The sequence below is a fragment of the Solea senegalensis genome, linkage group LG15 (genome assembly GCF_019176455.1).
Source record: "Solea senegalensis isolate Sse05_10M linkage group LG15, IFAPA_SoseM_1, whole genome shotgun sequence".
In the NCBI taxonomy this organism is placed as follows: Eukaryota; Metazoa; Chordata; class Actinopteri; order Pleuronectiformes; family Soleidae; genus Solea; species Solea senegalensis.
In genome coordinates this window covers 5,399,806-5,414,352 of record NC_058035.1, presented here as the reverse complement: position 1 = coordinate 5,414,352, position 14,547 = coordinate 5,399,806, and the positions used below count along the sequence as shown (strand labels likewise).

At 40.2% G+C, this 14,547-nt stretch overlaps 1 protein-coding gene across 1 annotated transcript; it reads right to left on the bottom strand.

Moving 5' to 3' along the window:
- Window positions 1-972: 972 nt before the first annotated feature.
- scdb (stearoyl-CoA desaturase b) lies at window positions 973-13,868 on the bottom strand. Its single transcript, XM_044045290.1, has 6 exons — window positions 13,723-13,868; window positions 11,427-11,698; window positions 9,731-9,861; window positions 7,971-8,176; window positions 5,636-5,868; window positions 973-2,738 (listed from the first exon to the last, which is right to left on the bottom strand). Exons 2-6 carry the CDS (start codon window positions 11,680-11,682, stop codon window positions 2,539-2,541), a joined length of 1,026 nt encoding a protein of 341 aa, XP_043901225.1. The 5' UTR covers window positions 11,683-11,698; window positions 13,723-13,868; the 3' UTR covers window positions 973-2,538.
- Between the last annotated feature and the right edge of the window lie 679 nt (window positions 13,869-14,547).

Sequence of the window (14,547 nt, the reverse complement as noted above, 5' to 3'; positions counted from 1 at the left end):
TTAGGTATACCCGTTCAACTGCTTTTTAATGCAAATATCTTGTCAGCAGATCACATGGCAGCACCTCGGTGCATCGAGGCGTGGACACGTGAACAAGTCAGATTCCTGAAGTTCAACCCAGACATCAGAATTTGGAATGATTTAAGTAACACAGCATGGTTGTTGGTGCCAGACGGGCTGCTCCGAGTGTTTCAGAAACTGCTGATCTGATTTCAACACATACATAACCATGTCTAGGGTTTACAGAAGACAATGTTGCAAACATTTCCTGGATGAAAAACGCCTCGATGGTGGCAGATTTCAGAGGGAAATGTCAAGAGTGTTTCAAAATAACAGAGGAGCAACAGTGAAGTGCAACAATAACTCTAAAAGAAACCCAGAAAATATTTGGTTACAACAAAGATATGCAGAAGTGTGACGAACTCTCTCTCTCTTATCAAAATCTAGAACAAAGTTCATTCGGACAAAAAAATCTTACTGTCTCATCTTATGAACCCGTGATCGACAGATATGCAAATGCAGAGCTTGTGCGATAACCAATTTTCTGCTTTTACTTTGTACACGCGTACGTTATCCACCACCTTTATCTTCATGTTTGAGTGACACATTTTGAAATGCTGATTACGCACTGATGCATTTCCTACGTAATAATAAGCCCTTTTTTTTTTAGTATCACGTTGTCCCATTATACACTCAGATGTTTCAATTTCAAGTATTGTGGATTTATTGTTTATTATTTTATTGGCTCCTCTAAGTTTAATGTGCCTTCTGAAGTTGTGGCTCTTCCTAACGTGTCCTTTGCACCTAATAAAGTGGCCAGTGAGTGTATAGATGCTGTATTTACTTCCTTTTAATAAGGAAACATCAAGTTCACTTGTTATTTGTAAGATTCCTTGATCATGTAATGTAATGCAATAATCAGTGGTGTTTTTGTAATCTTGCCCAGGACGAAAAAGAACGTCACAGAAAAGGTATGATCATATATATTTTTTTTAATTCAGTATATGAATAAGGAGTATTACAGAATTCCAACAAAACCAGCAAAACATACTTTGTCACAAGTATAAAATTTTGTTTTTTTTTCCTCATGGTACATATTGTGGGGAAGAAGAAAAAAACAAGCCAAAAAAACATTCTTTGAAAAATGTGCCGTTTTAAGGCGTTTCAATTTCAAGAAGTCTAATACTGTAACAAAAGTGACTCCTCTGTAAAAGAGGGAGCGGTGACAAATATCACAACAGTATCATTAAGGATCTAACAGCAAGACTGCATCTTGTGTTTCGTTTGGTTTACACAAAATCGTAGTTATAAAGCACTGTTTTCGTTGAAAGGTCCCTCTTCTTCTTCTTCTTTGTAAACGCGGGACTATAGATTTTCGCGGTTTGCCTAGAAACAGGTCGACGGACAATTTATTCATCAATAACCTCCTCTTTTAATTTTTTTTTTTTTTTTTTCAAACAAAAAGTGCAACCCCCTCATAAGGCATTTGGGCAAGAGTCTCCTGGCATAATGCTTCAGCAATATCACAGAGCTTAAAAAGGATCAAAGCACTTCTTAACATGTGCCTCGTTGGCCTTATCTGAGGGAGAGGGGAGTCCTTATTACTTGGGTGTAATGAAAATAATTCTCTCTTCTCACGTTAAAAGTGAAAAAGTCTGGCGTCAGTGGCGTCTAAATGGAGAGGATTAATGGCAAAGTCTGACTCAAATCGGCAGTATACATACGGCACACACACACACACACACACGCCAGAGAAATTCTCATTAATCCTCATTAAGAACCACTTGCAGACGGCGGGTGTGAACGCATCCCCCCGAATTTATCCGGGATTATTTAAGTGTGATAAATGGGGCGTTTGAATTCAGCAGCTTTCTGATCAGTAAGACTACGGGCTCGCTAAAAAAATGTAGAAAACCTCAGCTTAAAACAGACAAATACCGAGATTAAACTCCACTCCCTGTGGAATGAAACAACACAGCACACAACAGACAGATGTTTGAGTGAGAGGCCGCTCAGTCTTTGACTGGCATGAACAACACGTTTGTTAGGTTTCAATAAGAAGCTCTCGAAAAAGTGCCAATGACTGTTAATAAATAGCACATTAATAAATAATATACAGTAAATTATGTTGTAATTTCTGCGTTTACACACCACTCACTCAAAAACCACTCAACTGTGTGTCCTACCGCTGCCAAAGAAAAAGACGGAAAATCGGATTTTTCATTCCATTTTTTTTCTTTTTGTGCCTGTTTGTTGTTGTTGTTGTTTTTTTTTGAAAAAATGCTGTGCTTGCATGTGTCACTGGCTGTGGAGAATGGACAAAAATATAAAGAGACCCACACAAGTGATGAGAAGGTCCGTAAGCTCTTTAAAAGCCAGTATTAATCTCGGGAGGAGGTTTTAACTTATAATCAGAGGCATTGGTAATCACCACCCAACCGCTGAAATGCTGCTATACCTGTTGCTACGCTCTGTCTCGGGTTTTCGACAACATCGATATCACAACAGTAGGATTTTGCCCGCGGTGGGTCGCGCGCCTTAGCCACTTTTGTTGATGCCCTCGCCCGTTCGCTTGACGCGTGCGACGATCATCTCCTTTGACACCCTCTTGCGCTCCCTGGCCAAACCGAGGGAACACATCAAGTCTATGAAGGCGGTGGTGACATTCAGCTTCCAGCCGAACTCTCCCGTGGCGTAGTCGAAGGGGAAAGTGTGATGGTAGTTGTGGAAGCCTTCACCTGCATTAGAAAAAAGAAAAAGAAGAAAGTGTTGGACTGGATGGTGAGAAATTCACAAAACCTGAGTTAAGATATAGAACGCCAAACACATTTATTAGACCACAGCAAATCATTTTTTTAATGGTTAATGTATGTAGTGTATGTAGAAGCTCTTTAACCAAAATGATATTTTGAATGCTAAAAACTAAATTTGTTGAGCACTGCTCATGACGAAAACAGAGCAACACAATCAATATTCTCATAATACTAGAGCCGCAACTAACGATTATTTTCATAATCGATGAATCTGTCGATTATTTTCTTGATTAATCGTTTGGTCTATAAAATATCAGAAAACCTTAAAAAATGTTGATCGGTGTTTGTCAAACCTGGAAATGATGATGTTCTCAAATGTCTTGTTTTGTCCACAAACCAAAATGATTAACTTTTAATGATTTCTTTGTTATCCAGAGCAAAGAAATTAAGAAAATATTCACATTTAAGAAGCTTAAACAATCGGAAATCTTGTTTTAAATCATAAAAAAAGCTTCAAACCGATTAATCGATTATCAAAAGATGAATTGTTTCAGCTCTATATAATACTTAAAACTTAGTATAACCTTTACTGTATTGCTTAAAATCCTCTTCACACCCCAATTGTAACCAATCTATAATCTGTAACCAATCTATGAATGCATTGTCACAGAAATTTAAAAAAATGATTCAATCACCTGCGGAGCTGGAAAAACACCATCCAATCGTAATGATGGTGATGAACGGTCCGAAAGAACTGGATCGCCATGCATCAATCAAACCGCCATCAGCCCCGCCCTCCCCTCACACCTCTTAGGGCACTAATCGCACATGCTCAGAAGATCAACAACAACAACAACAACAACAACAGGTGTCGGTTGCAAACGAAAGACGCTCCAAGAACCGAGTGAACTGGAAGGCGACATGTAGATTCACTATATGTCTTTGCGATCATTTTATTTGAGTATTTGTTGTTATTTTTCGGCATCACGTTGTCATTTGAACAAGCATCCAAAACAGTTAGCTTCACTGAAAAAGTACCGGGCGTTACCGACGCTGCGCAGCGCTCGTGAATCCGTGTTCGCTACGCGTTCCTTTGCTCTGGAGGCGTGGCTTCAGAGGGAAGTCTGGAGAAAGAGGCTTGGACTTTTGAATTCAAAATGTGGCCTGCTCTAACTGTTTCTCCAGGATCTCTGACCCTACCTTTAACCAGAACGACCTTATTGAGGACGAGACACGTCGCAGCGCATTCATAAGCTTATAGGATTATAGGCCATAAAATTTACAGCCCTCAGTGATAAGACCTACCATAGACCATATAGTAATAATCATTTTATTTTGTAAAGCACCTTCCACAAAAAATAAAATGTGTTCTTTACACAAATAAATGGAGGAAACATGCAAATATTAAATATAAGGCAGCCGAAACTATAAAAGCCAGATAAAACCACAGGCCATAAAATTAAAAAGCCATAAAAACGCGGAATCGGATGCAGTCAACACACGAGATAAACAGGCACTGACATACTTTAGAGACGGAGAAAGGTCAGTTTTAATCGGACAGGCTTTTCGAAAGGCGGTTTAAGACGCTGACGCCTGTAAAATAAAAGAGTGTTCGTCAGTTTTTGTTTTTCAAAAAGGTGTGGATTTCAAAGTCCGACTGTACAGTATTTGTATGATTGAAGACCTTTTGTTGATAAGCACTGCTTTTAAATATATTCTAAAGACAACTGGCAGCAGGCGTTTTTAAATATAAAGGTGGGTGTGATGCAGCAGTGTTGTGGAGGATACGGTGTATTTGAACACACTCAAATGTGCAAGTGTCGTGACTCGCTCCACTGACTTCCACGTCTGAACGCGACTCGCAGCAGCGGCCGCGCGTGAGGAGAGCGGACAAAGTGAAGTGAAGGCTTATTTTTGGACGATTGAAAAACCTTCACGGCCACATGTCGTCATTCACAGGCTACCAAATCCAGACCGACTCAATCAATCCCTGCCACCATTGTCATGTGGCACGGTTGTCATGGTAACACTGAAGGTGAAGGTAAGGGGAGAATCTGCTTTTAAATGGTTTGCATCGGACAACAAAAATGTAGCAATTATGATTTGCGTCCGTTACCAAGCAGAAATAACTCCACGCGGCTATTTCTGTGTTGCCGGACACTGCAGTTGTCATCAGATACGTCCAGATGGGGATTTAATTGAATTGAAAAATGCTTTCAAAAGACGCAGCAACAGTCTGTACGTCTCAATTTCCGCACTATTATTGCAGCTGCGACGAGTGGACGTTGATGGATGTTATTTGTTGAAATCCAGTTGTAAAGGTTGTAATGGCCGCCTACACTGTGCAGATCAAAACAGTGGTACTAACAAAACGACAATTTGTGTTTATTCCAGTATTTCGTTGGATTATATTTTTCCAGACGACTCCATTAATTGACGCCTATCAAGATGTGAAGATGAGTTCAAGAGATAAAAGTGTTTTAGAAGCAAATTGCACTAAACATTTAAATAATATAAAGGCAAGACTGTTTTTTTCTTTCTTGTGTAATCGTAAGTTATATCCAACCAAAAACACTTTAAAATTGTGGCTTTGTTTTGCAAAAAATCACAATTTAATACTGTTAGTGTTAGTTAACTTGTGAGTTTGATGCTGTTTTCAGAATCAGGCCCCTGTGGTTGCCAGCTGTACAAAAATGACTATTCTTAGAATACTGCATAAATACTGGCCAGGAAGAGAGAGAGAGAGAAAAAAAAAAGGCCTAGAAAATAAATAAACAACCACTGAGTTTGCACACTGTCCAACCACCGAGTCATGGGTAAAGCTGCTTCATTTAAAACATACACAAACATAGGCTGTGAAAATAAAAAAGATGTTCCCTTACCCATGGCGCTGAAAGCAACAAGTGGGTTTTCCCTCGGGTTAATGGTCTTGTCATACGGTCTGTTGCCCCACATATGTGCAGCGCTGTTGACCAGCCAAGTGGCGTTGAGCACTAAAGTGTATCTCAGGAGTCCAGGGACAAAGTAAGCCACCGCCAGGGACTCACCCCAGAAGTACCAGGGGATCAGGGTGGGCACGAGGAAGCAAAGGACCACCACGGAGAGCTTGTAGTGCCTGCAACCAAAGAGAGAGGTTGAGTTATCACTTAATTCATGCCCATAGTAGTTCCTGTTGTAAAGATGCAGCAGAAGCAAGACGAAAAATGGACATGAGTCTTTCTGGTTCCCCCTGAAGCCAACCAGGAAATAACAATGTATTGAATAGCCACTAGGAGGCGAATCCACTGGTTGCCAAAACAAAGGGAAAATTGGTTTACTTTCCACTTGATTTATAGCATATACAAGCATTTTCTTGAGGAGTTAGTGGTCTTAATTGCTGGTTTTATCTCTTCTCCAATAGAAAATGTCAATTTTGTTAATTATGTTCCATTTTAGAAGAAAGTAGAAAATTAAGAACGAATCGTCCAATAGGAGCCTGGTCGTCTCTGACGTCAATGACCTTCCAGTATCAGAAAACTAACATGGCAGTGGTCACGTCGCGACACCGGAGGCTTCAATAAGACGGAATATTGCAGTTCCCTTGTGCCATAAATCATATCGTGGGAGAAAATCTACATTTACATTGTGACGTTTCCCTCTCGCCCTTATGCCGCGCCATCAACGGTAAAGAAAGCCTTGTCTACTACGGTTTTAACTCGTGTAAATAATCTTTTTAAATTTCAACAATCGCTGTCCAATGACAGTGACACTACACAGTCCGTAAACATATCACCGGAGAGGACTCCCACATTTAACGCTCGGTTGTTTATGCGAGCGAATGTAAACATGTTGTCACAGTTACGAACATCAGTTCAGTGAACACAGTTGACCTGGAACCTTGTGACTGGGTTTCTCTTCAACCGTGTTAATCCCTGTTTGACTGGAAGCACAAATGAAAAAAAAACAAAACAAAAAAAAAAAAACTGGGAAAGCTTCCAGAGACGAGTAGAAAGGTTGACAAATGACCAGTGAGTGGACACTGTGTGGACACGCTGTCCCTGGAAACTTCCCTTATCAGTGCATCCATTATCTTGGTCACTTTGACATCCTGCACAGCCTGAGCCGAAAGGGAAGTCACTTTTAATGACAGGAATAAAAGGACCAGGCCCAAAGCCTGTGAATGCATTCAAACAGCAGGCGACTATTCTACATATTCAGTGCTAACATTCAGGGACTTTTTAAGCAGGATTCAAGGCGGTGTTAATTTACGTAAATAAATATTTTATTTTTGAACCAGAAATTTATTTGACATCAATTGTCTTAATGTTTTGCGTGGATTGTTGTAGAAAGGAAGCTGAAGTATTAATGAAGGTAGTATTAGCATGAATATGTGAACAAAAATTATACTTGACCATAATCCAGGATAAAAGTGGGACAAAATACTGATGAGACAATAAATATATGATTGTCCTGACACAAGAGACGATTATTGTATTGCACTCGTGCCAAATATTGATATTTTCAGTCAGATTTCCCCAATTATTCCACTCACCAGAGTCACATTACTCTTTATCACAGAAAAGTTAAAGCTGGAATAGACTCATTTTTGAAACAATGATTGCAGAGTTTAATAGTTTAATAGAAAAGTGACACCATCCACGCTTGTATTGATCCTCAACATCAATGACTAACACAGACATGAAAGTTGTCTCGTTGCCTCTTTCAGTGGTTGAAGAAAAACAAAATGGCAGAAAACACTCAAAATTAATCATACACTTTAACTTTTTAGGGGTATTTTTTTTATTCTCGACATGCAACGAAGGATTACTTTCATAATCGAGTAATCTGTTGATTAATAGGGTCATCGTTTGGTGCATAAAATGTTGATCAGTGTTTCCCAAACATGGAAATGTTTTCTTTGTTGCATGGAGAAAAGAAACCAGAAAATATTCACATTTAAGAAGCTATCTTAGTTGACGATGTTTAAATGTTTCAACCCTTATCATTAGACGATTGCATTGCAGCGTATCAATAATGACAGAACAGCTGAGTGTATTACGAATCGAGTTGCCCTACATATTGACCTTTATCCAGGTGGCATTTAGCTTTCCCAAAAAAACCTATTTCGCTAATGCAAAACCGCTGACTCGCACGGGACAAGATTAACGAGAAGCAATATTGTAAAGTAAAGTCGCAGGAAATGTCTTAAGTAAAGAAAAATCTGTGGTGTTTGCTCACCTCCTCTGAAACATGACCACTTTATCCGCCCTCAGGTCCGACAGCTCCAGCTTACGTCCCTTTTCAATGACGTCGGGGTGCTTGCGCAACATCAGCCAGCCGATGTGGGAGAAGAAGAATCCCCGCTTGGCATTGTGGGGGTCCGCGTCTGTCTCCGAATACTTGTGGTGAACCCTGTGGTCCCTCGCCCACTCGTAGATGTCATTCTGCACACACGACAGAGACACAGAGACGCAGGCAGAGATACAGAGGATTACATGAGGCATAGAGGGTTAAAATCACCAGATTAAGGACAGGGACCGTGTGGTGTTAAAACACTACATGCTTTTTACTCAGATTACATAACACACACACACACACACGGCTGCTTGAAAACCATACTCTCTTTGATACTGAGGAAATATCATTTATATCCCTGCATGTAGGATTTGGTGTGTGGGTTTTCTCCGGGTTCTCCGGTTTCCTCCCACAGTCCAAAAACATGTAGATTTGGGGATTAGGCAAACTGGACACTCTAAATTGACTGTGAAGTGATTTACAGTTGGTAAACAGCACCGTCTGTTACGATTGTCGTTAAAAAATGACGCAGTGACGCAGGCTTTTGTTGATGAGCTAACGATACCGGTGATGATACCATGTAGCCAGTGTTGTAGCATAACATACAAATAGGATTATACTGTTTTATTTCTCGAGATATCACAACAAGATGACAGACTGTGACGTACGCCGTAAAGGAGAGCTTTGTATTTCTTTTTGAGTCACCATGGTGCCGACCCAAATCCTGACGTTCCATGGTGCCAATGGGTTTGACAGGGGAGTTATTCACACTATTGTTAAGTTAAGTTCAGCAAATACACAACTCATCAAACGAACCACCAAACAGGAGTTCTGACCTCCGTCCACTGGCTTCCCGTGCAATTTAGGATGGATTTTTAGATTTTAAAATGGACTTGCTCCACCTTATTTGTGTGACATGGTCAGCTAACCAGCGTCTTCTGGATGATCCAGACGCAAAAGTAAAAGGTGACCAAGCTCTGAAACAAACTGCCCAACAAGAAATGTCAGCCATTTTAAATCCTTGCTGAATCCCACCTCTTCTCAGTTTTTTTTAGCTTTTAAGTCGGGTTGAATCTGAGCTTCTTGGTTGGGTGGACATGTGGAAATAAGAGAATGAATGTGTATGACTTTCTTTTCTTTCTTTAATGGTTGCTTTATCCTGATTTAATCCACTTAATTCATCGTCTGTAAAGGACTTTGGTAAACTATGGTTGTTTTAAATGAGCTATATTAATACATTTGATTTTAACATTTTAATAAGTGTGGCAAATGAACTAAGACAGGAGGAGCAGTTAGCCACCACAACTATGACTGAATGGAAAATGGTGTCAATTGCAGGTTACAGGTCTTCTTCAATAGCACTATTTTCCATTTTGAGAGGAAAATAGAAGGTAAAGTACGGCACATGTGAGCGGACACCAGTTTGAGCCTGGTTGCGTGTGACGGACTTCCAGTTTCAAAAACCTGACACGAGTCAAACTGTGATACTGGAGGTTTCAAAACAAGAGTTCACCTCGACAGCTATATTGAGGTCTTCTTCAATGGAACATGATGTCAATTTTGTAAATTGTGCTCCTATTTAAAAAAGGAAATCATTACGTTACATTAGACACCACGTGTGATAACGGCTCATTTGCTTTGCAAATGTTCACTTTTCATACACAGCCTGAGGACGGAACGTTTACATTTCCAAGCATTTTTACCTGAAAGGCCATTGAGTTGGCGAGAGCGAGGAAGATTTGCAGGGGGAGGGAAGCCTTATAGGACCTGTGGCTCCATAATCTGTGAGCACCTGCCGTCACTCCGAGGGCACTGATGAGGTAGCACACCACAGCTGGAGGAAAGAGGAGGTGGAAAGAACAACAGTCTTAGCACAAACCTGTTACCATCACACTGAGGCTAATCTTACAGCCCTGGGAGCAGAGTCACTGGGACACACCACGTTCTTTCCATTACAGTCATTACAAAGTCAGCCAAGTCAGGAGATGGGACGGGTCGGCGGGAGCATGCGGTTCTGTCTGCCCCTCACAGTTTTGTTGTTTTCTAAAAAAATGCAGAAGCCCAGACGAGACGGCCCAGGATTTGACAAGTGGCAAAGAGCATTCTGTTGTTGTGGTACCACACGGCACACAATGGGGCGACTATGGGAAGGGCGATTGTTCTTTGTCTTCCCCAGTGAAATAATATGCAGCTCAGCATTGCAAAGGGAAATTATGCAGTGCCAGAGTGGATACAAAGTGGAGGCTGTACAGGACAAATCTGAGTCATGCCTCTATTTATATATCGTCTATTTATCAGGTATGAGGAGAGATGGCTACTTTGTCACATTTAGCCCGACCAAAATAATCTCAAAGCATAATATTTGTGATAACTGTCTCGATTCTTAACCGTAAATGTAACACATTTGTCCACATCTGAGCACATAAGCTGGAAACTTGATGAACAACTGAGACTTAAGTTAAAAAAATACAGTACTCATGTTACCTAAGTGAAAAAATATGATCATTATAAATCATGAGGTCTCTCCCCTGTTGTGGTACTTAATAAATAAATAAATAAATGACTGTATAATGGTGAGCTAGACTGTCACACAATTAACACATCATTGATTTTCTCTATACATTCTTATTTCAAGAAAAACTATAACCCTAAACCATCTAAACTCAATGGTCAACCCTTGGTTTAATATTCAATGGAGTAGATTTAAAATGTGATGGAGTTTATGTTTTATTATTATTACCATTATGTTTGCACAGCTTTAAAAAAAAAAAAAAAAAGGTTGAGAATATCGGCAAAATGTCCAATATTGTGCATCATAAATGTGTCTTTGGGTGTGTCATAAATCTACTGATATTTATTCTCAGATAGATTTTTCAGCTTCTGAAACGTTAATATTTCCCTGGTTTATTTCATTAAAACTGAATCGTGTTTGTTTTTTTGTGGACAAACATCATCATCATCATATCACGTTTGGGGAAACGCCAGTCAACATTTTCTGGACCAAGCAACTAAATAATTGACAAATGAATCGATTAAAGTAATCATTTGTTGCAGCCCCATGTGTTTAAATGTACAAACGTTCATTTTAAACACAAACAAAACAGTTTGAGCTCCTAGGAAGGGAGCAAATTGGAGTGGAGGCTTCCAGGCAGGGTGTGTGTGTGTAATGAAAATCACAAGGCCAATGTGACTCATTCTCCATTATTCTCACTGACACGACCCTCCAGGCGCTTGTCTACTGTAGATTTACTGTATGTGCATAGATCACACGCCATCAGCAGTTTGTGGCCTTCAGTAAACATCCGGATTAAAGACAAAATGAAAAAACCGGCTCCACATCAAAGCCTGCGACTGTTTTTTTTTTTTTAATGAATTTCTCTTTTTTAAATAAATACTTACACCATGCTAGAGTTGGAACAGACGCGGAAGGGAGGACAACGAGTCCATACAGTGCACCGACGTGCAGGAGGGACATGAGAATGATATTCCTCCACACCGGCGTCCTGGGCGGTTTAGGTCCCTCTTTCTCCACATAGGTGTCGTCAAAAACATCTTCCACCGTCGACGTCTCTGCCGCCGCGGCGGCGGTGGCGTTGACGGCCTCGGCTTTCTGGCGCTTGTCGGCGCGGTGGCCCCTCGTTTCCGTCTCGGTCATTTTTGCTGCGCGGTTTCTGTAACAGCAGGAGGGGGAAAATGGATAAGTTGCTGAGTGAAAATGCGCACAGCAGGAGCAGCGGGAGCGCAGATAAGAGGAGGAGGAGGAGGAGGGAGGAAGGGAAGGAGGGAGGAACAGCGGCTGGATGTGAACATGCAGCGGTTACTTGTCGCGGGTTTTTTTTTTGCTCTGCAGCTGCAGCGCCCTCATCCACGTAGTGGCTGAAGAAGAAGAAAGCATCATGACATGTGCGGCCCCCTGCCGGACTGATGTGGTATTGCAGCTGGGCCTCAGATAAATATGAAATGCTTCTAATTACTATCTTAGTCTGTACAGATGTTTTTTAATGTTTATTTCAATGTTATTTGGACATGGACCTCATAGAGAGTGACCAGATTCCGACACAGTAAATGAGAGACAAAGAGAATGTTTATGTGGGACAATGTGGGACGCCTATTATCGGTGTTGAGAAGTTGTGTAAATGTTGATAGACTGTCTATTTGCCTTAAAAAATAAAATTAAACACAGGATAGACTGTATGTATCAAGTATACTACTGGTGCTTTATAAAAGCTATGGACTATAAAATATACTAACAGTCAAAGGCAATTTAAAAAAAAAACACTATCATTTACAAGTGTAACAACACATAGGTGATAAATAACTAAATACATAAGTATTGTAATTACTTTAGCTGGCTTGACCCAGTTGCAAGTCCAGTATTTTCCCCTTTTTTTGTTGTAGCTGCATCTTCTTTTATTTGCTTATTTAACATTTTCAAATATGTCTCATTTGTGACGGACGACGAAGAGGGAGGCAGTGCCCTGTGTTTAACATCTTGATTGACATCAGACAAGCAGCTCTTGCAGCAACAGCCCGCCTCCTTTTTACAGAGCTGTCTGATCAGATGAATACTTTTAGGAAAGCATTAGTATCGATTCAAATAAAATGTGGGACATTTTCTCAATATGTGGGGTGTGGGACAGTGCAGGCATGGTCACCCTGACCTCTGTCACAAAGCTGTTCCTGTTTATATTAGCCTCTTCTTACATCAGTTGTTACTTTTTAACTTTTCATAGTGTTTTGTACCAATTTCAAGCGCATTGTTTTAAACATGCTTGGTTTTCCGTGACCTGACAGTATTTGTAATTTAGGCAAGGTGCCGCCACCTTGTACTATAATGTGGCTGCAGTGGCCATAACAGACACACCAGCAACATGTGGGAGCAAACAAAGGTGAGCAGCATTCTTTCTGGTCTGCACAGGCCACATGGCTCCCTGAAGCACTCAGAAAGCGGTGAATGGGTGAGTCCTATCATGTTAGATGCACTATGCAGGCTCACCATCACATTTTGATCTTGTTTGAATGGAAGCATCCTCTCTATTTGCACTTTATATACATACATGTATATATTGCTGTCTACCTGACCAACATACAGTTCAGGTGATTTATTTTGAAGTGCCACGAAAGGGAGCTTGCATCTTTGGATGTCATAATTTATAATAATCTTATTTAAGATTCTTTCTTTTTCACTTCAAAATGTTTGGAGCATTAGTTCATTGAGTTCCTGCGAAGGTGATATATTTTCCATAAATCACCTTGAATTTCCTTGCTCTAGAAATACACGATTAAATTTGTCTTGCTTTACTCTAACTTGAGAACATTATTCATATATTTGACTAACAGGATTCCCTTGTTTATAAGCAAATGTTTGGCCTGTATTATTACACAGAAATTATACATCAAATCACTTTTATTGTCCTAACAAATGTGTTGATTATATAAGGTTATGGGAAAAGGTAAATGCCCACACAGGACAAAAGATGCAGGTATGGGTTGATTTTGGCATTTTTTAATAATTGGTTATTTAAAAGAATATTACAATTTTTGCCTATAGGTTTGATTGTCTGTTCTTACCAATTCTATGGGGGCTAAATAAGCCATCTTGGATGTTAATCTGGTCATATGTGCACCCACAGTTCTACACACATAAGAGTATCTATTTACATTATTTTTGATTGATATTTTAATTGTTTCTTACCCAATCTGGATCTTTATTCACCAAGTGCTCTGCAGAAGTTGATTTCTTACAGAGGAAAAATACCAAAGGTGCAGCCGAGGATCCGGGCAAAGTGTGAAATTTAGGTTAAAGAATTTGAAAAATGAAGACGTGGTGCGTTGATGCTGGGTTTCTGAAGTCCTCTCATACAAGCCATTCTGAGGACGCTTAAAAGCAGCTGATGATGATGATGATGAAGTAGATGTTATCTGCTCTGCTTTCCATTGGCTGTTTGCTTAACTGATGTTGACCGCCCTCAGTTTGTTTTATTATCTAAGAATCTTATCATATGAAGAAAACATAGCCGTTGCCTAATCTTTCATATGAACTTCTTCGCCATTTTATCTGAAAACCATGCAAAGGTCGCAGACACCATGATGTCATTGTGCATGCAACGCCATATACTGTATGTATGTCGTACAGATATGCTCATGGAGCCCCCAAGCAGAAGTGGGGCTGTATTAAACATGACAACCAAGAGATGTTTCATATGTAAAAGGAAAGTTTTTATTTAATGTACTCGTGCACATAATCACATCACATCATATTTTTTATTCTGAACTCTAAAACATGAGATTGCACATGCACATGAACCCCAGCACCCTTGTGGTGAGTTCCTGTGAGGCTACAAAAGTTCATTTTCTCTGGGTCAGTCTGGCTCATTCTGGCTGATTTAACCACAATCTTACCATTACTTCACTCTGGAGATAATACAACATCCGATCTTCAACCCCTGTTGCAATAAATGACCTCACTTAAACGATGGTGACCGCAGCAGGGGGAGCAAATGTGCTGCTCACACTGTAC

Coding starts and splice junctions, on each gene's coding strand:
- scdb (XM_044045290.1), bottom strand. CDS start 11,682: ATGACCGAGACGGAAACGAGGGGCCACCGCGCCGACAAGCGCCAGAAA. Junction 9,862..11,426: donor TGTTCCAACTCTAGCATGGT/GTAAGTATTTAT, acceptor TCTTTCCTCCAG/CTGTGGTGTGCTACCTCATC. Junction 8,177..9,730: donor CCAACTCAATGGCCTTTCAG/GTAAAAATGCTT, acceptor TCGTGTGTGCAG/AATGACATCTACGAGTGGGC.